Below are 24198 nucleotides of genomic sequence, written 5' to 3' on the forward strand. Positions count from 1 at the left end.
TGATTTGTTCTATTTTAAGATTTGTACTCCAAATCCAAGAAATAGCTAAAACATTTAAATATTATATGGTGCAAAAAGGAATAAAATGTTCTACATGGTGACTGTGTTCAAGTAAAAAAAAGAAATTGTACTCTTACTGGAAATAAAGTAGATTTCTAGTTAAGACGGCATAGTAACATTTGCTCTCAACTCATGGTAATTAGAAAAGAAATTTAGAAGCAAATCCAAAAAGATGTATCTTGCCTAGATAATAAGGTAAGCATAAACCAAAACAAAGTGGAAAAATAAAGAAGTAAATGGGGCTGAAACAGATGTGCTGAGCTCTCAATATAGAAATAGTCTCTGGTATCTAGGAGGTCAGTTTCTCCAGGTTGGTAGAAATTAAGTGTTTCCCATACACCATTCTTTCAAACCTGATTAGATCAATGGTATTTCAGATATCACTACGACAGGTGCCCTAAAACAACAGTGTAAGATTCTGTGGAAGTAGGAACCCTGAAGGTGAATGAAAAACAACTGTATAGCCACTAGTAAGGAGAAATAAAATAACCACAGAGGGAAGAAGGAAAAAATTAAAGATTCTGTACTCAAAATGAGCCTAATAAAATTAAACAAAATCAACATTTGGAACATGAATTCATTCCAGGTAAAAAATAATTTTGTAGAAGAGTCTTAGAATTCTATATATTTAGGGTGCCAAAGTGAAAAATTATAGGATGGTCACCGTTATAAAGGACAAGAAGAGGAATATGAGGAACCAATTAGAAATCTTGAAAATTACAGAAGAAAGAAATAGTCACTGGATATTAAAAAACAAATCTTAAAGGCTGGGATGAACTCTAGACAAAACTGAAAAGAGAATTCTTAAATTGAAAGATTGTACTGAGGAATTTAACCCCCCCCCCCAAAAAAAAACAGTACAGAAAAACAGACTTCTCATTGACTGCAATAGATGCGCTAAGACATGAGGATTCTATCCTCAAAGAATTAAACAATAAAGAATGTTGTGTAATGGAAACAACAGAACAGATACATACATAGCAACATATGTAGAACCTAAAAACAAGGGCTGAGTGAAAAACACCCAAAAAGTCAGAAATAAAATCTGCAGCACTGTATCATTTTTATATATTAGAATGTGTACATAACTCATTTTACAAGACTACATTCAAATAAAAAAAAAGTACACATTCAAGCACATCAGAATGATTGTAAGGAGAGATGGAAATGAGGAAGAAGTTAAAGAATCAATACACAAGTAAATGAACAAACAAGAAAATGAGTCTTCCATGGGTCAATAATAGCTTTAAAAAAAAAAAAGAAAGAAAAATACAGGAAATTGTTCATCTAGATTTTATTTATTTGAAATAAAGATCACAAGTAGTTCATAGCAGCTTTACTTACAGTAGTAAAAAATGAAGACCTGTTGTTACATTCACACAATGGATTACTATTCAGCAATTTAAAAAAAAGCCCTAACTAGAGAAGGAGAAACTGAGGTAAAAAAAAAATAAAAACTGTTATTATTTCTTATAGGCTAGGCATTGCCTGAAAAAGGATACAGGGGTATTTTCTGGGGCATTAGAAATATTCTATACCATAATATCCATTTGTCAAAAGTATATAGCCCCAAATTATACACATCAGTGTATGTAAATATTACCAAAAAGAGCCATGTATTAATGATGATGATGATAGAATGAGGTGGTAGGATTAGGAAAGTATGAATGATACAAATATGGCAGATTATCGGGGTACCTGGGTGGTGCAGTCAGTTAAGTGTCTGACTCTTGGTCTCGGCTCAGGTCATAAATCTCGGGGTCCTGGGATTGAGATCCCCCCAATTATGCACTCAGTATGGGATCTCTGCTTGGGATTCTCTCTCCTCCCTCAGCCCCTTTCGCCCTTGCTCTCTCTAAGATGAATAGATCCTTAAAGAAATGAAAAATCTACTTTTAAAATGGCAGAATGTTGATAATTGAGCTATTTTATTTTTGTCTGCATATGTTGAACTATGACTTTTAAAGAAGTTTTAAAAAAAGATTTTATTTATTTTGCAGAGAGAGCACAAGGGGATTGGGCAGGGCAGAGTAAGAAGCGGACTCCCGGTTGAGCAGGGACTCCAAGGCGGGGCTTGATCCCAGGACCCTGAACTGAAGGCAGCTGCTTAACCAACAGAGACACTCAGGTGCCCAAACTTTTAAAGAAATTAAGAAAGGAAAAGCTCATATTTATCCCAAAACCTTCCTAATTCCAGTTATCTTTATTATTTCCTGTGGATCCAAATTACTGTTAAAATTTTCATTCAGCCTGAAGAAAATGTTAGCATTTCTGAAAGTCCCCCAGCCATGGATTCTCTTGGTTCTTTATCTGAAAATGTATTTTACTTTCATTTTTAAAGGATAGTTTTGATAGATACAGATTATGGGCTGATAGTTTGTTTTCTTTCATTCAGTACCCTAAATATATTCCTCCACTGTAGTCTGGTTTTTGTTGTTTTCATTGAGAAACTGCCTGTAATTTGCTTTTTTCTTGCCCTGTACATAATATGTACATAACATAATTTTCTCTGCCTGCTTGTGATCTCTCTCTCCCTCTGTCAAAAAAAAAAAAATCTTAAAAAAATAAAATAAAATAAAAGATTTATTTATTTATTTGTTTGACAGACAGAAATCATAAGTAGGGAGAGAGGCAGGCAGAGACAGAGGGGGAAGCAGGCTCCCTACTGAGCAGAGAGCCCGATGTGTGGCTCAATCTCAGGACCCTGAATCATGACCTGAGCTGAAGGCAGAGGCTTTAACCCACTGAGCCACCCAGGTGCCCCATTTATTTATTTATTTATTTATTTGTTTGTTTGTTTGTTTGTTTGACAGAGAGAGAGAGAGAGATCACAAGACAGAGAGGCAGAGAGAGAGAGAGGAGGAAGCGAACTCCCTGCTGAGTAGAGAGCCTGATGCAAGGCTCAATCCCAGGACCCAGAGCCAAAGTCAGAGGCTTAACCCACTGAGCCACCCAGGTGCCCCAGTTACTTGGCATTTTAAATGATGAGTTTTAGAGACTCTGGATTCTGTTTTGCTTTTCTGAAGAAAAGCTTTTTTTCTAGAGGGCAGATAACTAGGCTGAACTCAAGCTCTAGACATTCTCCTCTATAGTGGTAGTAGCTTGAATCTTTACTTAATTACTTTAGTTTCCAGCCGTTTTTTGTTTGTTTGTTTGTTTGTTTTTTCTGCCAGCATCCTTGGAGTCCCTTCCCTCACTTCATGATTAGTTTAGTAATCAGCACAGGTCTTGGGAGGACTTTATATACAGATTTTAGGGATCATCTCCTTTGCTCCCTCTCTTTTGGGATATCCTTCCTAAATTTCTATAGTTCATCAGCCTTGAACTTGATATCTCAAGCCTATAAGATTTTGCTTTCTGTTCAACCTACCTCCAGTGGCAAGCAGTTTGAGCAGTGCCCTTAGTAAAAAACCACAAATGTGCAAATCCCATCTTTTGCAGATTTACCCCCCCAGCCACTATCCTCCCCTTGCCAGGCAATGTGTGCTCTCTGCAGTCAGGATAGCTTCTTTACAGAGAGAAAAGGGAGGGTTAAGTTTATTTTTCTCAAGTCTAGTCTGGTAAATTACATTTTCTTCTCCATGAAGGACATAGTGAGGGAGTGGAGAGAGGCAAGGAATGTACTATTTGAGCTCTGTCAGCGTTGAAGTAGGAGCAGGGAAGAGATGTTCTCTTCTGATGCTCCCTGGAATTTTGTTCTCTTAATTGATATGGCCTGAACTTGCATTCAGCTTAGTAGAGGAAATCAGCGGTTTGTCATACAATTGGACTGACCCTCATGCTAATAATAGTCTGGGAGGAAAACTAATTGGAAGCAGTCAAGAGCAACCAAAAGCAGACAGAAATTGGACAGGAAAGATGAACTGCAAGTTTTCCCTCAAGATTCTTCATGTGTGGGAACGGTATAATGATTGTATCAAATCCAATTTGATTCTGTACCAAGATTAAATTCTCTATTTTCTGTCTCAACTTATGTCCAGCCATATTATCCAGCATCACATATGAGAGGTTCTGCATTTCTATATATATAATATAATTTAAATGTTAACAGACCTGAACTGCCAGGAATCCAGGAGGATATCCAAAGCAGAGTATTCAGAGAATGTCTAGAAACTGACTACCTGTCTCAGCTCGGGGATGTCATAAACTGATCCATGACACAATTGGACCACTACTCTTTGAGCAGGGACCCAACAAGGGGCAGATCCAGGTAGACTCCTCTTCCTCCCCTGGGAGGAGTGGCGCAGGAGCATGCCACAGAAATCTGCTGAGTTTGGAGATGCCCAATGGGGTTGTGTGCCAGAGACAGAAATCCTTGGTCAAGGGCACCTGAGTGGCTCAGTGGGGTAAGCCTCTGCCTTTGGCTCAGGTCATGATCTTGGGGTCCTGGGATTGAGCCCTGCATCCAGTTCTCTGCTTGGCGGGGAGCCTGCTCCCCCCCCCCCCCGCCTCTCTGCATACTTGTGATCTCTGTCAAATAAATAAATAAATAAATTCTTTAAAGAAAAAAAGAAATGCTTGGTCACAGGCTGGGTGAGCATGGAGTGTGGCCAGAGCAAGAAGACAGGAGTGATTGACTGCTTTTCTCTGAGGATGCACTGAGGAAGCAGACGCTAAGTTCTCAGCTCCTCTGGGACCAGAAATTAGGAGGCCGCCATTTTCATTCTCATCATCCAAAGCTGTATAGAAAGCTTTCAGGGAACAAAAGGTACCAAGAGCAAACCTAGACTACTTAGCTACCAAGAGCAAACCAGATTACTTAGCCTGGCCCCTGGCAAGGGCAGTGTAGTTCCACCTCCAGCAAAGACATTCGATTGCTTTGATTCAGGCCCCTCTCCCTGAAGATAAGCAAGAACATCTAGCCAAGACCAAGTTTACCCATCAATGAGAACTGCAAAACTCCAGCGTTAGGGGAATACAGCACATACAATTCATGACTTTTCCCCCATGATTCTTTAGTCTTTCAAGTTGTTAAAAATTTCTTTATTTTTTTCTTTTTCTATTTTTTGAATGTTTCTTCTTTCCTTTTCAACCAACATCTTATCAAATCCTTCTAAAAATCTTTTTAAATTTTCATTTGTACAGTCATATTCTATCCCTTCATTATATTTAAACTTATTTTACACACACACACACACACACACACACACACACATTTATTTATTTAAACTTTTTGGGTACAGTTTCTTCTAACAAACTGAAAGATAGCCTTTACCTAGTATATGCTTTGTTCTAGTCTCCCACCTGATCACATTCTCCCCTTTTTAAAAAATTTTATTTATTTTCTTTCTTTTTTCAACCAACATTTTATCAATTCCTTTTTAAAAGTCTTTTAAAATTTTCATCTTTACAATCATATTCCATCCCTTCATTGTATTTACCCTTATTTTTGTATATATATAAGTTTTTCTTTCTTTAAAATTTTGGGAGGAAGTATATTCTAACAGACCAAAATACACCCAAAATCTTGTGTGTGGCTCTGTTCTATTCACCAGCCTGATCATTTTCTTCTCCCCCCACCCCTTACTTTCCCCACAGTTTCAAGTCTTTTCTGATTTGTTTAGTATATATTTTTCTGGGGTTGTTGTTACCCTTCTAGCATTCTGTTCTCTCATTCATCTATTCTTCTCTGTACAAAATGACGAAACAGAAAAACTCACCTCAAAGAAAAAGAGGCAGTGCCAACTGCCAGGGACCTAATGAATATGGATATTAGTAAGATGTCAGAACTAGAGTTCAAAATGACTATTACAAAGACAATAGCTGGGCTTGAAAAAAAGCATAGATGACACTAGAGAATCCCTTCCTGGAGAAACAAAAGAACTAAAATCTAACCAAGTCAAAATAAAAAAGGCTATTTTTGAGGTGTAATTGGAAATGGAGGCTGTAACTGCTAGGATAAATGGAGGCAGAAGAGAGAATTAGCAATATAGAAGACCAAATGATGGAGAATAAAGAAGCTGAGAAAAAGATAAATAACTACTGGGTCATGAGGAGAGAATTCAAGAGATAAGTGATACCATAGATGAAACAATATTAGAATAATTGGGATCCCAGAAGAAGAGGAAAGAGAGAGAGGGGCAGAAGGTAAATCAGAGAAGATTATTACAGAGAACTTCCCTAATTTGGGGAAGGACACAGGCATCAAAATCCAGGAGGCACAATAAAAATAAGTCAACACCCTGTCATCTAATAGTACAACTTACAAGTCTCAGAGACAAAGAGAATATCCTGAAAGCAGCTCAGAACAAGAGGTTGGTAACCAACAGTGGTAGAAACATTAGATTGGCAGCAGACCTATCCACAGAGACCTGGCAAGCCAGAAAGGACTGGCATGATATATTCAGAGCACTGAATAAGAAAAGTATGCAGCCAAGAATACAAACAAAAAACAAAAAACTATATCCAGCTAGGCTGTCATTGAAAATAAAAGGAGAGATAAAAAGCTTCTGGGAGAAACAAAAACTAAAACAATTTGCAAATACCAAACCAACCCTACAGGAAATATTGAAAGGGATCCTCTAAACAAAGAGAAAGTCTAAAAGTAACATAGAACAGAAATGAAGGGAGACAATATACAGTAATAGTCACCTTACAGGCAATACAGCAGCACTAAATTCATATCTTTTAGTAGTTACCCTGAATGTAAATGTGCTAAATGTCCCAATCAAAAAGCGCAGAGTATCAGATTGGATTTAAAAAACAAGACTCGGGACGCCGGGGTGGCTCAGTTGGTTAAGCAGCTGCCTTCGGCTCAGGTCATGATCCCAGCGTCCTGGGATTGAGTCCCACATCAGGCTCCTTGCTCAGCAGGGAGCCTGCTTCTCCCTCTGCCTCTGCCTGCCATTCTGTCTGCCTGTGCTCGCTCTCTCCCCCTCTCTCCCTCTGATAAATAAATAAAATCTTAAAAAAAAAAAAACAAGACTCATCGATATACTGTCTGCAAGAAACTCATTTTAGACCCAAAGACAACTCCAGGATGAAAGGAAGGGGGTGGAAAATCATTTACCATGCTAATCACATCAAAACAAAGCTGGAGTGGCAATCCTTATATCAGACAAATTAGATTTTAAGCTGAAGACTATAATAAGAAATGAGGAAGGACACTATATAATACTTAGAGGGTCTACCCAACAAGAAGACCTAAGAATTTTAAATATCTATGTCCCTAACATGGGAGCAGCTAATTATATAAGCCAATTAATAACAAAATCAGAGAGACACATCAACAATAATACAATAATAGTAGTGGACTTTAACACCTCCCTCACTGAAATGGACAGATGATTTAAGCAAAAGATTGACAAGGAAATAAAGGCTTTAAATGACACACTGGACCAGATGGACTTCACAGATACATTCAGAACATACCATCCCAAAGCAGCAGAATACACATTCTTCTCTAGTGTGCATGGAACGCTCTCCAGAAGAGATCACATCAGGTCTCAACTGGTATCAAAATATTGAGATCATTCCTTGCATATTTTTGGACCATAGTGCTTTGAAACTAGAACTTAACCACAAGAGGAAAGTTGGAAAGAACTCAAATACATGGAGGCTAAAGAGCATCCAACCCACACCAAGGAAATACAAACAATTATAAGAACATATTATAAGCAACTACACACCAGCAAATTAGACAATCTGGAAGAAATGGCTTCATTCCTAGAGACATATAAACTACCAAAATTGAACCAGGAAGAAATAGAAAACCTGAACAGACCCATAACCAGTAAGGAAATTGAAGCAATAATCAAAAGTCTCCTAACAAACAAGAACCCAGGGCCAGATGGCTACCCAGGGGAATTACTTAGACATTAATTTTCAAGTTGACAGGTTGCAATTTCCTTCCTTCTTTCTTTTTTTTAAATAATTTTTATAAATAACTCGGACTTGTGACCCTAGGATCAAGAGTCGAATGCTTTTCTGAGCCACCCAGGCTGCTCCCATTTTTATTGCTAACATATCTCCCCTATACCTAAGATTTTTATTTTTGTTTATTTATTGGATACTAAAGTATTTCTTTGAGTTATAAAAAAGAGTGTGTATCTGAGTGTTTGCATAGCTACGAGTATTTATTAAATGTGTATTCTGACATAGCAGTTGTAACTATAGCAGACTTTTTAAAGGAAATGATAATAACATGCAAAGATGTGTGTATAAGTTCATTTTGCAGTATTATTACAAGGTAAATATTAGAAACTAATAGATGTCCATAAATAGACGGTTAAATAAAATAAAGTTATTTCTAATCATTATTACAAAATTGTAATAGTTTTATCACCTTTGTCTCCTAACTGAAATTCATGTAAGCATCATTAATCTTTTTGCCTGTTACTTGTGCAAGTTGTGTCATAAGCTTAGACCATACAGACCAAATATTATGTAAAGTTATTAACATTAATATTCCATTTAGTATCTTTCACTTTTTCAATTGGATTAAATACTCGCTGATTAGATATATATTATTGAAAAAAATTTAAGAAATGTTAGTCTTTTCTTTGTAGTCACTCCATGGATTCCTTTGGGCAACCCAGACCAGAAGATAACCAGTCAGTAGTTAGCAGAATGCAGAAGAAATACTGGAAAACTAAACAAGTCTTTATCAAAGCAACAGGAAAAAAGGAGGATGAACATGTGGTGGCATCTGATGCTGAACTGGATGCTAAACTCGAGGTAAATTTGAGGATTCTTTATGTTGCATGTAAGTGGTTATTCTTTGGGACTATGACTGAAGAGCTTGCAAATTTGATAATAGAATGTTTAATTGTATTCATCTGTCAAACAGATCTTCTGCAGTCAAATTCTCTACCACTGAGCTATTCCCCCACAATCAGATCTTCTGCATAGGAGGTCACAATTCTCACAAGTTGAGAATCGGCAGAACTGGTACTCATAAATTAGAGAAAGAATAATTAAATAATTTCTCTGGTGCAAGTATTAGTTTTTAAGCTAAATAATAATTAATTATTTATATTCTTAATTGAGACCATATATTCATTATATATCATGTTGTAATTTTTGTGCTACTTTTATGTGTCGTCTTATATCTCGTTGAAATTAACTGAAATCAAATAATGAGGTTTTTTATTTTTTTATTATTTTTTAAAGTTCATTTCTTTATTTAAATAATCTCTACACCCATTGTGGGGCTCACAGCCCTGAGATCCAGAGTTACATGCTCCACTGACTGAGTCTGCCTGCCAGTGTCCCCTGAGTGAGGATTTTTAAAGTTAGTCTTTGTTTCTGTATAATTAAGGGATAGAGTTATTAAAGTATTTTGTAATGTTTTTTTTTGGCTATGTTTTTCATTTTAAATAAAATAAGTAATTACCATGAAACTACTTTAGACCTGTAAGTGTTTTACACTTTTAAGTAATTAAACTAATTGGAGAAAAGTCTTCGATATATACAAAAAGGTCTGGGTTTTTAAATGCAGGTTTACTAATTCCATGTATGTATACTAATTGAAAATAACTTTTTAAAAATATTTCCAAGCAGGAGTTCTATTATGCTTGGAATATAATCATTTGTTGCAATCCTTAAAAGTACAGATCTCGTTAAATAGGTCATAATCTACTAAGTATTTTTATTCTACAAAACATAAAGTTATGTCATGGCATAACAAATGTAGAAATAGATAACAAATTAACAAGCTTGTACTATCTGTTTTGAAAAGTATTCTTCTTATGATTCAATGACAAGTGTTGAAAAAATGAAGGGACTTGATTATAAGTAATCAGTATTTTTTTTTAAAAGATTTTATTTATCTTTAATTAACAGAGATCACAAGTAGGCAGAGAGGCAGGCAGAGAGAGAGGAGGAAGCAGGCTCCCTGCTGAGCAGAGAGCCCGATGTGGGACTCAATCCCAGGACCCCGAGATCATGACCTGAGCCGAAGGCAGCGGCTTAGCCCACTGAGCCACCCAGGCGCCCCTAAGTAATCAGTATTTTGAGGCTAAAGGAACTCTTTACTGTTTCCACATATATTCCCACATAAGTAAATTTTACTGTCCTGTTTTACATTGTTAGGTAATCTGTGTGGCATATTTTCTTGTCCATTAGACAAATACTTGAAATCACCCAAATACTTTCTCCCACATTATTTTATTTTTTAAGATTGAGAAAAATTTTCATTGAATGTATACTTATATCATCATGATATATGCTTTAAATATATTACAGTTTTGTCAAATTATACTTCCCCTTACATTAAAAAAAATTCATTCTAAAAATAAAAAGCAGTTGTATATAAATCTTTCAAAGACCCATGGGGGGGAAAAACAACTAAAATCATTTCATCACAGTAGAACATTCATTTTTAATTTTTTTTAATTAAAAAAAAAGATTTTACTTATTTGACAGACAGAGATCACAAGTAGGCAGAGAGAGGACCCTGGGATCATGACCTGAGCAGAAGGCAGAGGCTTTAACCCACTGAGCCACCCAGGCACCCTAGAACAATCATTTTTATATCTTTTTCTAGTCTTCCATGTGATTTTAAAACAGCTTTTTAAGTTGCCAATTCCATCTACCAAATTCATTTCAAACATACCTAACCTTATATGGAAAGTTGATGGTTGCTCCTCCATTTAGATTTTAGTGTCTATCACTGATCTTCCTTGGGTCTAATCACATATCAAAATAATAAGAAAACTGTTTCAGAGAGGGAATACACAGGCTCAATGGTGATATTGGAAATTTATTTGATACTCAAAAGGTTATTAGTGCCTAATACTATGCTACAGTGCCAAGGTCTTTTTGAATTAAAGTCTTGTAAAAGTTCTTCAGCAGAGCACTATGTGGGAAGAAGGCTGTACCCTAAAACCTATGCCACCCCATCTTCCTGGGAAAACCTTAATTTATAGATATGTATGAAGAGTCATCTCATGTGTATAATGTGTCCTAATCTCAAATTCTCATGTGCTTACTTTGAAATGGGTGTCTACTGGATGTTTTATTTTTCTGTTAGCTATTTGTAACAGTGGTAATGAAGGGACAATCCCAAACAAAAACAATCTGGAAGTAATTTATTTTTGATGTTATAATATATTACTTAATTTTTATGGCAATTCACTCACCTGTTATGCTAAAGATAATATTGTAGAAAAGCCAGATTGAGAGTTAACATTTTCTAAGGTTATCTATACTCTTTTCATCTGTAATTGGCACTATTTGATCCAGTTTATATTGGATTTACATTTTTGTTATTTAGCTAGTTTGGAGCTGAGAGGAGGACAGACTCCACAGTTACAAATTTTTATTAATTCCCATGTATTTATCACCATTTTTTCCAGCCCTTTTGGGGGAATCTCAATTTTCTATATCAAAAATAAAACCAGGGACACCTGGGTGGCTCAGTTGGTTGGGCAGCTGCCTTCGGCTCAGGTCATGATCCCAGCGTCCTGGGATCAAGTCCCACATCAGGCTCCTTGCTCGGCGGGGAGCCTGCTTCTCCCTCTGAGTCTGCCTGCCATTCTGTCTGCCTATGCGCGCTCGCTCTCTCTCTCTCTCTCTCTGACAAATAAATAAATAAATAAAAATCTTAAATAAAATAAAATAAAATAAAACCAATAGTGAAGTACATCGAAGTCGAGGAAAACAGACATACCACTTAAAAGGAAATGTTCTGCTTTCAAAGTGCTTATAACATATATATTATATTTGCTTATGGTTCTGTAGATTGTCCTAATAAAATTTGTATTTCAAAGGTTTTTCACTCCATTCAAGAGACATGCGCTGAACTTCTGAAGATAGTTGAGAAATATCAGCTAAGACTCAATGGTATGAAATCCTAGATATCTGTCCAATAATTCTCATTTACAATAAATAATTCACTTGCATTTTTGTGAATTAAATATTTAATACAAAAACAATAGTTTACTGAACTATTTTGTGAATGGTTCCTTATGACGAAGTAACAGCAAGGAGCAGTGGGAATGGGGGGCTAGCAAGTGAGGGGCTTGAGTTCTGCTGCTGCCTTAGACGTACTGAGGGACTCCCCTTTCAGTTTTTTCGTTTTTGTTTTTTTTTAGTAGACTCTATGCCTAGCTTGGAGCTTGAACTCACGACCCCAAAATCAAGAGTCACATGCTCTACTGACTGAGTCAGCTGGCACCTCTTCCTCTTTCAGTTTTTAACTTCAGCTTCCAGCAGTGAACCAGGGTGTAATTGGCATGACATTAGTCATTTGTCACTTTAAGCTTATAATTTGAACACTTTATGGGCTCCCCCACTTATTAGTCTTATTGCGATTAGTGGGTCAGACTTCTAAAACTTTGTGGTCAAAGACCACTTTTGTTTCATGTTTTACTTTCAATCTGTTGTAAACTGACACTTTTATAATATACAATAAAAATTAATTTCTAGAAAAAGGAAATTAAAGAAGACATGAATAATGTAAGCACACTTCTTTATTATTATTAGGTTCAACAGATATAAAATACCCAAATTAGTAAGTTTCTAAACAGCTTCTTAGTTTTGGTACCTGTTACAGGCTGGTAACAAGTGGTTCTGGACTGGAATTAATCAGTGGACCACACTCTGAGTACTAATATACTACATGACAACTTTTACAGTTACAGCAGTAAAATTGTGAATGTCTGTGCACGTGGGATACTGAATACATGTCACCGAAGCCAGGGTGGGGGTCAAGATTAAGTTAAGTTTAAATAGGATACGAATACTTACTAAGAGGCAATGATCCTAAAATGCATGTCTGCACAATTGCTAGTGCATCATTTGTGGTTTTGTCATTTTGGAACTTTTTTTGTTTTTTCTTCACTAAAGATCAGTCTTTCCCAAATGCAAGTTCTGAGAATTCACAGAATTTACATCAAAACCATCCAGAGTACTTGTGGGTAGGGGGAAGCAGATCCTAAGACCTATAAAATCAGAATCTCTGTAAATGTAGCCCCAGGAATTTGCATTTTTAAAATAAGCTTCTCCTTCCTCCAAGTAATTCTTACATATTGAGAATTTTTGTTGTGTGTTTTAAACAAATGATGAAATGAAACAGCTAACTATATTGTGATTTTTTTCCTAGTTATATCAGAGGAAGAAAATGAGCTGGGACTCTTTTTAAAGTCTCAAGCAGAACGAGATCCGACCCCCGCTGGTAAAATGATGGATGCTGCCGGCAAGGCCCTCTGTGCTTCAGCCAAGCAGAGGTTTACGATTTTTTACATCATCCTTAAAACTGTACTCAACATGATAGTTTTGGCCTATGCTTCTAAATTTGCATATCTGTAAAGGTTACCAGTCATTTCAGTAAAGGGTTAAAAGAGAGATCTATGACAGCATATAATTGTTTTGATGCCTCTTATTTATTTTGTATGTAAAAGAATTACTTAAAAATGGACATTTTAGGTTGCTTAATTCCTAGAAATAGGCTTTAAGCCTGTATTTAAATTTCTTAGGTGGTTTAATGTAACAGGTACATACATATAAAAATATGTGTATTTTAATTATTTTCTCATTTTTTGGACACTGTACTATCTAGGAGTACATTAGAACTTTCCTTCTTTTTAAGCAGGGAGCATTTTTTCTTCTTAAATATTTGGCATTTATCACTTTATAAATTTTTAAAATAAAGATACCTGCAGCAAAGACTCTCCTACATTTACTAAATACAGTCAAAATCTTTGCATTTTCAGAAGAAAAATAGAAACAGGTCTTATCAGACCTGCAGTGACGATGTATAACTTGAGTGGCTTTATTCTGAAACACCACATCAGAGCAAAAGCCCATCGTTAAGGAACTAACAAAGGAACACTCAGTACAAGGCCCTTCAGTGTAACTAAGTAAAAAATGGTGACTAGAGGAGCTGGGTTTGATTTGTGTTTCTTAAATTCTTGATTTTTTTGTTCTCATCCTCAGCTGCTAAGAACTCAACACTCACTAGTTCTTCTAGCGTTTTATCTGCTTCTCTATACCCAGGTTTTACCTCAAATTTGTCACATGAAAGACTTTCTATTTATAGGATTATGCTTTGTGAATACAGGATCTCTTTTACCCACGGAACACTTTTCTAAAGGGCAGAATTATTGGCAGGTTATTTATGCGTGGATTAACATAAAAATATTGCAAAAATAATATATGCCTTAAAATAAGAGAAGGGGGAGATATAGACACATCATCATTAACAATTCAGAGTTGGCTATATGATCTTTATTTGCTTTCTAAAGTTCCTTAGGCATCTTAATAATTTCCTGTTTTATAGACTCATCCTCACAGCAGATATGCTTTATGGTTTTAAACCTTTGTTTTTTATTTTGTTTATGGGATGTACATCTCTCTGGTTTTTACCTCTCTGCCGTTAGATTGGCCCTGTATACTCCTCTGTCTCGTCTTAAGCAAGAAGTAGCAACATTCAGTCAAAGGGCGGTATCTGATACCTTGATGACAATCAATCGGATGGAACAGGCGCGCACAGAATACAGAGGAGCCCTGCTGTGGATGAAGGACGTGTCCCAAGAGCTGGACCCAGATACCCTAAAACAAATGGAAAAGTTCAGAAAAGTATGAGAAGCCCTTCCCTGTCAGTTTCTTGATACATAAACCTAGTGAACTTACACAGAATAATTTATTCAAGATCATAAAATATCAGGCTATTTTTAAAACACATTATATTATAAATTCTTGGTTGCTTAGAGACCTTTGAAGTACAAAAGGTCACACTTTTTTACTCTTTGAGTGACATCCCCACCCTATCAACATTTTCTATTAGTTTGTTTTTTATCCCTCTCGCGGTAGATGTCACCACCCTTTAAATGTTTCTTCTCTGGACTTTTGGGATTTGAGGGAGGGAAATAGTTTATTAGTGAGGAAAAAATAAACAATTTAAGTAAAAATTCAGGTAACTTGATTATTATAAGAAAAAGTGAAGATTATCAGATTCTTCTTCTGCTACAATACCTAGTTTGGCCACAGACATTCAAAGTATGTATGGACTTGTGTTTTTGCTAAATAGACTACTTATGAATTGTATGCCCTAAATTTACCATATATGAATAATAAAATTCACTCCTTCATTTTATAAATAGTGTACATATGCTACAAATCGTATTTAATATTGGTGGAGCCTTTACCCAAACCACCGTATAGGCCAAGCAACCTGGTATTCTTTCCCCTTTGTAAACCTTGACAATTAGAATATAATCCAAGGGAGTTGTTAGACAATATTGTGAATACACTAATGTCACTGAATTGTATATTCTTTAAATGGTTAAGTTTATGTTATCCGAATTTCGCCTAAATTTTAATTGAGAAAGAATGCATTCTAAAATTATCTGGACCCAGGTAGCCCTGCACAGCCTGTTTCCTGGTCCCTGTGCAGCCACATCTTACACTCCCTATACTCTAGCCCTTTTCATGCCCCAGGAAGGAATATGTTCTAGCCTTTTCCGTATTGTTCTGCAAACATATTAAACTCTTCACCGACCTCCCATGCCCAGAACTTTTGTCCTTGCTTTTCCCTGAGCCTAGAATGCTCTTCTCAGAATGTTGGCATGGCTCATTCATCTTCTTTCTGTCCCAGTTCAAACATCTTGCATGAGCTCACCAAAGGCTTCCCTCATCATCTTACCAAAAGTAGTCATTTCTTTTCACTTATATGTTATCTTTGCAACTTGAGATGATCTTATATATTTATTTACTACTGTTTTTTCCTGTGCCTCCTCACTCAGGGATGGTGGGAAAGAACAGTGTTTTGTTCACCACAATATCCCAGTGCCTGGCATATAATAGATACCTTATAAATACTTCTTGAATGAATCAATACGTATATTTAAAAGTTGAATATTCATGCCACTTGGTGACATATGACTTACCTCACGTGTAAGATATATGATAGGCCTATATTTAAATTTATAAATGTATCTCCATGATTCAGAACTATGATTAATGCTTCTCAACACGTTAACTATGTCCCCTTTCCATTCATTCTTCTGTTAGCTAGATATTATCCGTCAGTAGTTTTGGATGTTTCTTTTTATGTGGACTCTGTGGGGTTTTTTTCTTCTTAACTATATACTTTCCATTTATCACTGCATACTTTCTCAGCATAAAGATATCAATTGGGAAGAATCTCCTACAATTACTAAAAATAGCCAAAATCTTTACCATTAATCATGAAATAATAATATAAGGAAACCTAATTAGTCATGTTTATTACAATTTCATGTGCCTGAAAATATGTATCATGAGCCTATATGGTATATTTGAGTCTGTATTATCAGTAATAATAATAAATATTATTGTGGTTGCAGGTACAGATCCAAGTGAGAAATAGCAAAGCTTCTTTTGACAAGTTAAAGATGGATGTTTGTCAGAAAGTGGATTTACTTGGAGCTAGTCGCTGCAATATGTTATCTCACTCACTCACTACCTACCAGGTACCCACCTCCATGGGCAGCATGTCCTTGCAGTAAAGATGAGTGGTGAGATTCCTTTTTAAAAGTTGTCTAAAGGGTATAAGAAAAATTGCATAAATAATCAGATTCTTTTGACTTTGAAAATTGCCTTACCGAGGTTATGACAGAGAATTCTAGACTGAAAAAGACATTTGGGATTCCCTACTCCTGTATATTCATGTTATTCTTCTTGGTGTCCTAGGAGAGACTGACTTAGGGGCCATCTAGGTTTGAGTGGGGGGCGTTGAGGCAGGTTTCACATCCTCAACCCAGTAGTTTAAAACTTGAAACTGTTGTTTGGCCCAATAGTTTAAAATTATTTTAAACTATTAAAATAGTTTACTAGCGGTGGCCCAGTAGTTTAAAACTTACCTGTCATTTTATAGTTGAGGAAAGTTAAATATAGGAGAATTAAAGTACATGGTAATTTGGGCTAAAAACCTAAGTGTTCTCATGCTGGGTCCTGTGTTCTTTTCATTCTGCCAAGTCGCCATCTCCCACCACTTTAACCTCAGGAGTCTCACCTGCACTTCTATTACCTCAAATCACACATAAATATCATGCAACGAGTAAGTTAGATGTTAATTAGTAGCAGTAACTAATTTTTTAAAAGATTTTATTTATTTATTCAACAGACAGAGATCACAAGTAGGCAGAGAGGCAGGCAGAGAGAGAGAGAGAGAGAGGAGGAAACAGACTCCCTGCTGAGCAGAGAGCCCGACATGGGGCTCAATCCCAGGACCCTGGGATCACAACCGAAGCCAAAGGCAGAGGCTTTAACCCACTGAGCCACCCAGCGCCCCAGCAATGACTAATTTTAACATGTATTCATGAATGGCAAAATAGAATAAACTGTATTTACATAAGATAAGAATAATAAACTAAATAATAAATAATAAACTAAGTAATAAACAAGGCCCATTCACTGGGCCTTATAGGAAATCTGCCTCCTTCCATTCAGTATTGTGGAATTCAGGAGTCAAGAAAGGACACACTTAAAAAATAAAAGTGCGGCAATCCATGTAGCGTACGCCTGAAACACAACAGCTTGTAGTTCGGTTCTCCTTATTCTCTCCATTCAGCCCCCTTACTTTGACTAGGAACTTTGAAACACCAAGGAAAATGTTCAGTTACTTGAGTTGGCTGGAGAATACATTTTTTTTTTCTTTCTTGTGCCCTAAATGAAAAACTAAATTTAGTGGTACATACTATTTTTTTCCAATTAATAAGGGTTTATATATGCTTTCCAACATAGAGATTTACACATATACCCCTAATATAAATACAGTATTTTTGTGCTTTTAACATTTTTCTTTTGGACTCTTCAGAAAGTGTTCTAATCTACTAGTATTACTCTCTAGCTGATTCCAGTGTACATTCCACTGCTGTATATAGATAGGCACATATATATGCCAATACAGATGCCAGTTCTTTTTTTTTTTTTAAGATTTTTATTTGTTTATTTATTGGACAGAGAGAGATCACAAGTAGGCAGAGAGGCAGGCAGAGTGAGAGAAAGAAGCAGGCTCCCCGCTGAGCAGAGAGCCCGATGCAGGGCTCGATCCCAGGACCCTGAGATCATGACCTGAGCCGAAGGCAGAGGCTTAACCCACTGAGCCACCCAGGTACCCCAAGATGCCAGTTCTTATGCAGAATTACTATTTACATGGCTGTGTGGTTCCCAAACCCAGAAACTGATTTTACTTCCTACTGCTTATTATTCAGCAACCATTCATCTGCCTACATTAGTGAGGAAAAACAGCAGTGAAAAAAAAATCATATCTGTAGTGACAACCTTTCTTTCTCTGCAGAGGACACTGCTTGGATTCTGGGAGAAAACAGCTCGATTGATGTCCCAGATCCATGGGGCCTGTACTGGCTTCCATCCATATGATTTTGTAGCTGTCAAGGTACATTTCTTTCCGTGTTCTTTTGTTAGATATATTATACTTCATTTGGATAACACCAAAAGTATTTTGCGCTAAGCCTAACTTTCAATTCACAAAACACTGGGAAACATTTTCCTACACTCCTTTAGTCCGTTGTTTTCCAGTACGTCCCTAATTCCAAGCGCTACCAGCAACACTAAACAAATATGTGAGAATACTGCTGGTGGGCTCAAGATATTGGGTGGGGGTTAGAGGCGGGGAGTAAAAGAGCCAGCAAGAGAAAAGAAAATTAAAATGCAAATGAGATAAGAAAAAGTTATGGAAAAGAAAAACTTCAGAGGAACAAGCAATGGAAAATGGTCGTTGGCTTTTCAAAAACAACCAGAGTACATACCTGACAATTTTAGAACTTAAAAATTCCCTTGCTTTACTTTTATATTCATGTTGTAAAGTATAGTTTTCTTCTGTAGAGAATAGAATCATATGTAGATGTGATTCATGATGCAAAAATTATGGGTGATTACAGCTTAAGAGACTACTCTCTTGTATTAGATCAACTCTTTCTGTAATGCCTACATAGTAAAAGGTACTCTGAGGTTTTTAACATTTGAGTATCTTCCTGTCAGTCTTCTTTGCATATGGCTTATCTAGCAGAGTCACACCATGGTAATCATTTCTTTACTTTGGTTAGGCTAGATTTCAATGCCTTTGAACCTATCTCTCTGCCTTGTTTTATTTTATTTTTTCATTATTTTTATTAACATATAATTTATTATTTGCCCCAGGGGTATAGGTCTGTGAATTGTCTTGTTTTAAATAGAGCTTGAAAACATTATTGTTGAGATTACTCAAGCTAGATGTGGTATCTGGGATAGATCCCTATCTTGCACCTGTGTATTCCTGGGGCTTGGTATGGATTTTTAAGTCATGTTCTGACAGAGCATCTTCCAGTCTAATAGATACCCTCGTATTAGTCTTTATGTTTTTTGTTGTGCGTATGGTTTTTTTTCTCTATTAATGTTTCACTGGATAGCATACTGTGTTTTTAGGCAAATTTAATATCTAATTTCTGTTCACATGAAGTTGAAAATCTTCAGCCATATTTAGAACATTGCAGTCAAAGTCAGAAACACTGTGTGAGTCTTCTTTGGCGTATCACAGACTTAGAAACCCTGTGGCTAGCCTATGTCCTAGGCCATATGGTTGCCATAGGCAGCCAGGATAAACAGAGACACAGGGCTTAGTTCAATTTACATTACATCCCATCTCTCCCACTCTCTAGTCTACTTCAAAATTATCCCCATTTTATGTTGTTTTTTAGAATTTTTATTCTCATTTTGTTTGCACAAAGAGAGAAACACTCCATCTACTTAACATTGAATTTCTTGTCCTTAGCAACTACAGGACACTCCAAGCAAGTTTACTGAAGACCACAAAGAACAAACAGAGAACAGTTCTCTCACTGAAAACCTCAATAAGTAAGCAGGCAGAAGTATGGTATTATGGATACTGATACATGATAATATGATGTATTTGGAAACTGTGGCTACTGATAAGGATATATATGGAAAGAATTGTTTCTTTTCTGACTTACTGAATATTTATTTCTATGTCATTTTTCCAGTTAATATCTTTAAGAGATTTTTTTTTTTAAGTGAGTTCTATACCCAGCAGGGGACTTGAACTCATGACCCAGAGATCAAGAATCAGGTGCTCAACTGACTAGCCAGCCAGGTGCCCCATTTTACCAGTTAATATTAAACATTTGTTTTGAAGCCTGATTTCCCCCCCTATTTTAGACATGGCAAGCAAAGTTGATGGTAACAGTACAGAACAGATTGAGGCAATAGCTCCAAATTCTGTAGTTTGGGAGACTGAGCTTTGTATTAAGAGCCTCTACCTAGAATCCCAGAAGGGCCAGCTTGCAAGAGAAAGGGACAGGTGCCAGCAGCTATGAAACAGAAGCTATTGAACATCTATCTCCAGAGCAACACCAATAGGACTGGGACTGGTTGCCTGAAAATGGGGCTTCTTGCCATGCACATCTTGTACGTTGCCTGTTTCCCTTTTTATCGTACTCTTGTTTTCCTTTCAGAGCTTCCACTTCTCATTTTAAGTAGGTTGCACTCAGTGTAGTAACACACCCAGAAACAAGACCCAGACTGCGACAGACCATGTACTGCTGAGTGAAACGTGATCCAGGATATCAGCAGGTCCCTCTTTTCTCTGTGGGGAAATCCGAACAAATGTTATGGCTAACTTGACTATACAAACAATTTAGGATGTAGATTAATCAAATGTATAGTTATAACTGAAACTTACACATTAACATTTAATATCTTATGTTACATGAAATATATTCATTTAGTAAAATTTTTCCACTATCACATTTCATGAAAGTTTTATTCAAAATCCTCTCATGCATCTTCGGCATTATGATAACTACCTTTTCAGTTAACTAACAAAGTACAAAGCATTTTATTTTTTCTTCCATCCAAGTTGTTTAAAAACCCATGTATATATGCTGTTATTGGAAATTTCATTCCAAGTCATTAGTATCTACTTTCTCTGTAGGTTTATTTTTGTGTTTTTTGCAAATAAATACCGTGTAGGTTTCCCCTGCTATCCGAAAGTGGAGTATTCCGACGAAACATTTCATAAGCCAGTATACAGTGTAAGGCAAAGAAGCAATTACCATTAATTTTTGTGGAAAATTTTTTGAGTATTCCTAGACCCAAAAAATAACCTCTCTCAGGCTTTCCTGACACCCTAGCACACATCTTGCTAGCATATGCACAAAATAAATCTAGATAGAGCACAGCTGTGCACAGACACCATTCAGAACTCTAGTGGCTTAATGCTGAGAGGCTGAGTGTAGTTCTCAGGGAAGGAGCCTGGTGGCGCTGCTGTCGCTGCTCAGGGTCACACCGCCTCTAAAAGGGCTCCTTGTAGAACAACACTGTATTTTGCTTTTTGCTTTTTTTATAAAAGTGCAAATCCTCTTTGGACTTCTTTCAGTTAGCAAAGGTGGGTACTAACGTAGGTCTTCTGTAGAAGCATAATGCAAACTTTTGAAAAGCAGGCGGTACCTGTATTTCTTGTTATGTATCTTTAAAGATTTATTAAAGACAGCCTCTAATACTGGAGTTATGAGGTTAAACTCCAGGAATAATGCCTTAATCTATGTTCAATTTCTTTGTCTAATTTTTTTTACTGCAGATGGATGATACAAATATCCAAAATTAGTATTGACTGAGGATATTTTAGGCAAATGTGTCTTCTTGTGCAAACATCACTTTGTTCAAAATAGAGTGCTCCATTTTTTCTGTGATTCTTCATTCCCTCTATTTAGATCCCAAGTATTCTTGAGCAAATTGCTTCCGTGCTTGAAAATGAAACCTCATACTCCAGGACTTTGGTGACAGATGTTCACCATACGTAGCACTTAGCACGGTGCCTGTAATACCAAACATGGTGCCTGTTGCTTCCTCAGTACTCGGTAACTGTTGTTGAAAGAATAAGGGATGAAGGATTATTTTCATAGTCTATGTAGATCTAGAGAAGAAGTGGCATTTGTCTCAGATTTTAGAGCTATCTACAAGACAACTATTTTATATGTCATCTCAGTTAAAAAAAATTTGTTTTAACCATATACAATTATAGGATATGAGTCCCGAGTATATTTTAACCAAAATCTTTGCATTTTTTGGTTTTTACTTTAGGTTAGTTTTGTCAGATGAGGAAGTGAGCTTGGGAAATGAACCAGGTAAGATGTGAAATGATCACATTTGAAATGTCAAAACAGTTTGTCACAACCGTTTAAAACAGACTGTATTAATATCCATTCATTTAAAAAAACATGTTAAATCCATTTATAAATCTCTTCTATATAAACACTTTTGAGTTAGCTTTCTTTTCCCCCCAGCTTTATTGAGTTATAGTTGACATATAACACTGTGTAGGATTAAGGTATACCACGTGATGATTTGATATAGTACGTATTGCTAAATGATTAGCACTTTATACGTAGCTAACACATCTATCCCCTCACATAGGTACTATATACCTTTTGGTAGCAAGAACATTTAAACATTTATTCTCTTAGCAAATGTTAAGTATGTAATATGGTATTGTTAACTGTTGTCACGATGTACATTAGATCCCCAGAACTTTATCATCTTTTCCTGGAAGTTTATACCCTTTGACCAAATTTCACCGTTTCTCCCCTCCTAGACCCTAATAACCACCAACCTACTCTTTGTTTCTGAGTTTGGCTTTTTAAGATCTAAACTTTAAGTGAGATCCCATAGTATTTATCTTTCTTTAACTTATTTCACTTAGCATAATATCCTCCAGATTCATCCATGTTATTTTATGAGTAAATAATATTCAATTTGACTCTATTATACGTATCTATATACATGACTTTTTTTTTATCCATTTATCTGTGATGGACACTTCAGTTGTTTCCATGTCTTGGCTATTGTAAATAATACTGCAAAGAACATGGGGATGCAGATAGTTCTTCAAGATAATAATTTTATTTCCCTTGGATATATACCCAGAAGTGGAAGTGCTGGAACATATGCTAGTTCTGTTTTTAATATTTTGAGGAACCTCCATACTACTTTTCATAATGGCTGCCCCAATTTACATTCCCACCAACAATGCACAAGGGTTCCCTTTTCTCCAGAGCCTGTCCCACACTTGCTATCTCTTCTCTTTTTGATACTAGCGTTCTAACAAGCGTGAGGTGATAGCTCACTGTGGTTTTGATTTCTGTTTCCCTGATGAGTCGTGTTTCGTTGAGCACCTTTTCCTGTATGTGTTGGCTGTGTACATGTCTTCTGCAGTTGGAAAAATGTGTATCTAGGTTCTTTTGCCCTTTTTTAATCAGGTTATTTTGTTTTTGCTATTAAGTTATGAGTTCCTTACATATTTTGGATAGGAGCCCCTTATCATACAGATGGTTTGCAAATATTTTACTCATTCTGTAGGCAAATGTGGTTGGGTTTTTGATTGTTGATTGTTATTTTTTTTTGCTGTGCTGAGGATTTTTAGTTTCATGTAATTTTCTTTATTGTTGAATTTGTTTATTGTGTTTTTGGTGTCCAATGCAAAAAAATCATTGCCAACACCAACGTCAAAGAGTCTTTTCCCAGGTGTTTTTTTTTTTTTTAATTGAAGTATAGTTGACATAGATTAGTTCCCGGTACTGCGGGCACCTAGTGGCTCAGTCAGTTAACCATCTGCCTTCAGCTTGGGTCATGATCTCAGGGTCCTGGGAGAAAGCCCCACATCAGGCTCCCTGCTCAGTGGGGAGCCTGTTTCTCCTGCTCTCTCTGCCTGCTACCGCCCTGACCCCCACTTGTTCTCTCTCTCTCTCTGTCAAATAAATAAACAAATTCCATAATAGTTTCAGGTACAAAACACAGGGATTTGACAGTTATGGACATTATGAAATGTTCACCATAATAAATGTAGTCATCTTGCAAAGTTATTACAATATTGTCATTTGTATTCCCTGTGCTGTACTTTCCATTCTCGTGACTTATCTGTTTCATGACTGGAAGTTTGTACCTCATAATCCCCATTATGTATGTTGTTTATGTCTCCACCCCACTCTCCTCTGGCAACCACTATTTCTCTATATCTATATAGATATATTCAAAGGGTAGTTCTCTCTGTTGTTGTTTGGTTTTGCTCCATTTTGTTTTTGTTTTTGTTTTTGTTTTTGTTTTTAGTCCTGATATAAGGGGAATCATAAGGTATTTGTCCTTCTCTGTCTGACTTGTTTCACATAGCATAGTAACTTCTTAATATCTTCTAGGTCTGTC

General features: G+C 36.4%; 1 protein-coding gene across 3 annotated transcripts in view; it reads left to right on the forward strand.

Annotated features, from left to right (window-relative positions):
* Positions 1-24198, forward strand: part of ICA1L (islet cell autoantigen 1 like) — a 64801-nt gene that overhangs the window by 16999 nt on the left and 23604 nt on the right. For all 3 annotated transcript variants that reach the window (XM_082688905.1, XM_082688907.1, XM_082688906.1), the window contains exons 3-10: positions 8568-8736; positions 11772-11844; positions 13106-13229; positions 14382-14580; positions 16329-16454; positions 18284-18382; positions 19757-19839; positions 22084-22127. In XM_082688905.1, coding sequence (XP_082545031.1) covers positions 8568-8736; positions 11772-11844; positions 13106-13229; positions 14382-14580; positions 16329-16454; positions 18284-18382; positions 19757-19839; positions 22084-22127 — 917 coding nt within the window. The remainder of the gene's footprint in view (positions 1-8567; positions 8737-11771; positions 11845-13105; positions 13230-14381; positions 14581-16328; positions 16455-18283; positions 18383-19756; positions 19840-22083; positions 22128-24198) is intronic.

Source organism: Mustela nivalis, assembly GCF_964662115.1.
Source record: "Mustela nivalis genome assembly, chromosome: 11".
NCBI classification, from domain to species: domain Eukaryota; kingdom Metazoa; phylum Chordata; class Mammalia; order Carnivora; family Mustelidae; genus Mustela; species Mustela nivalis.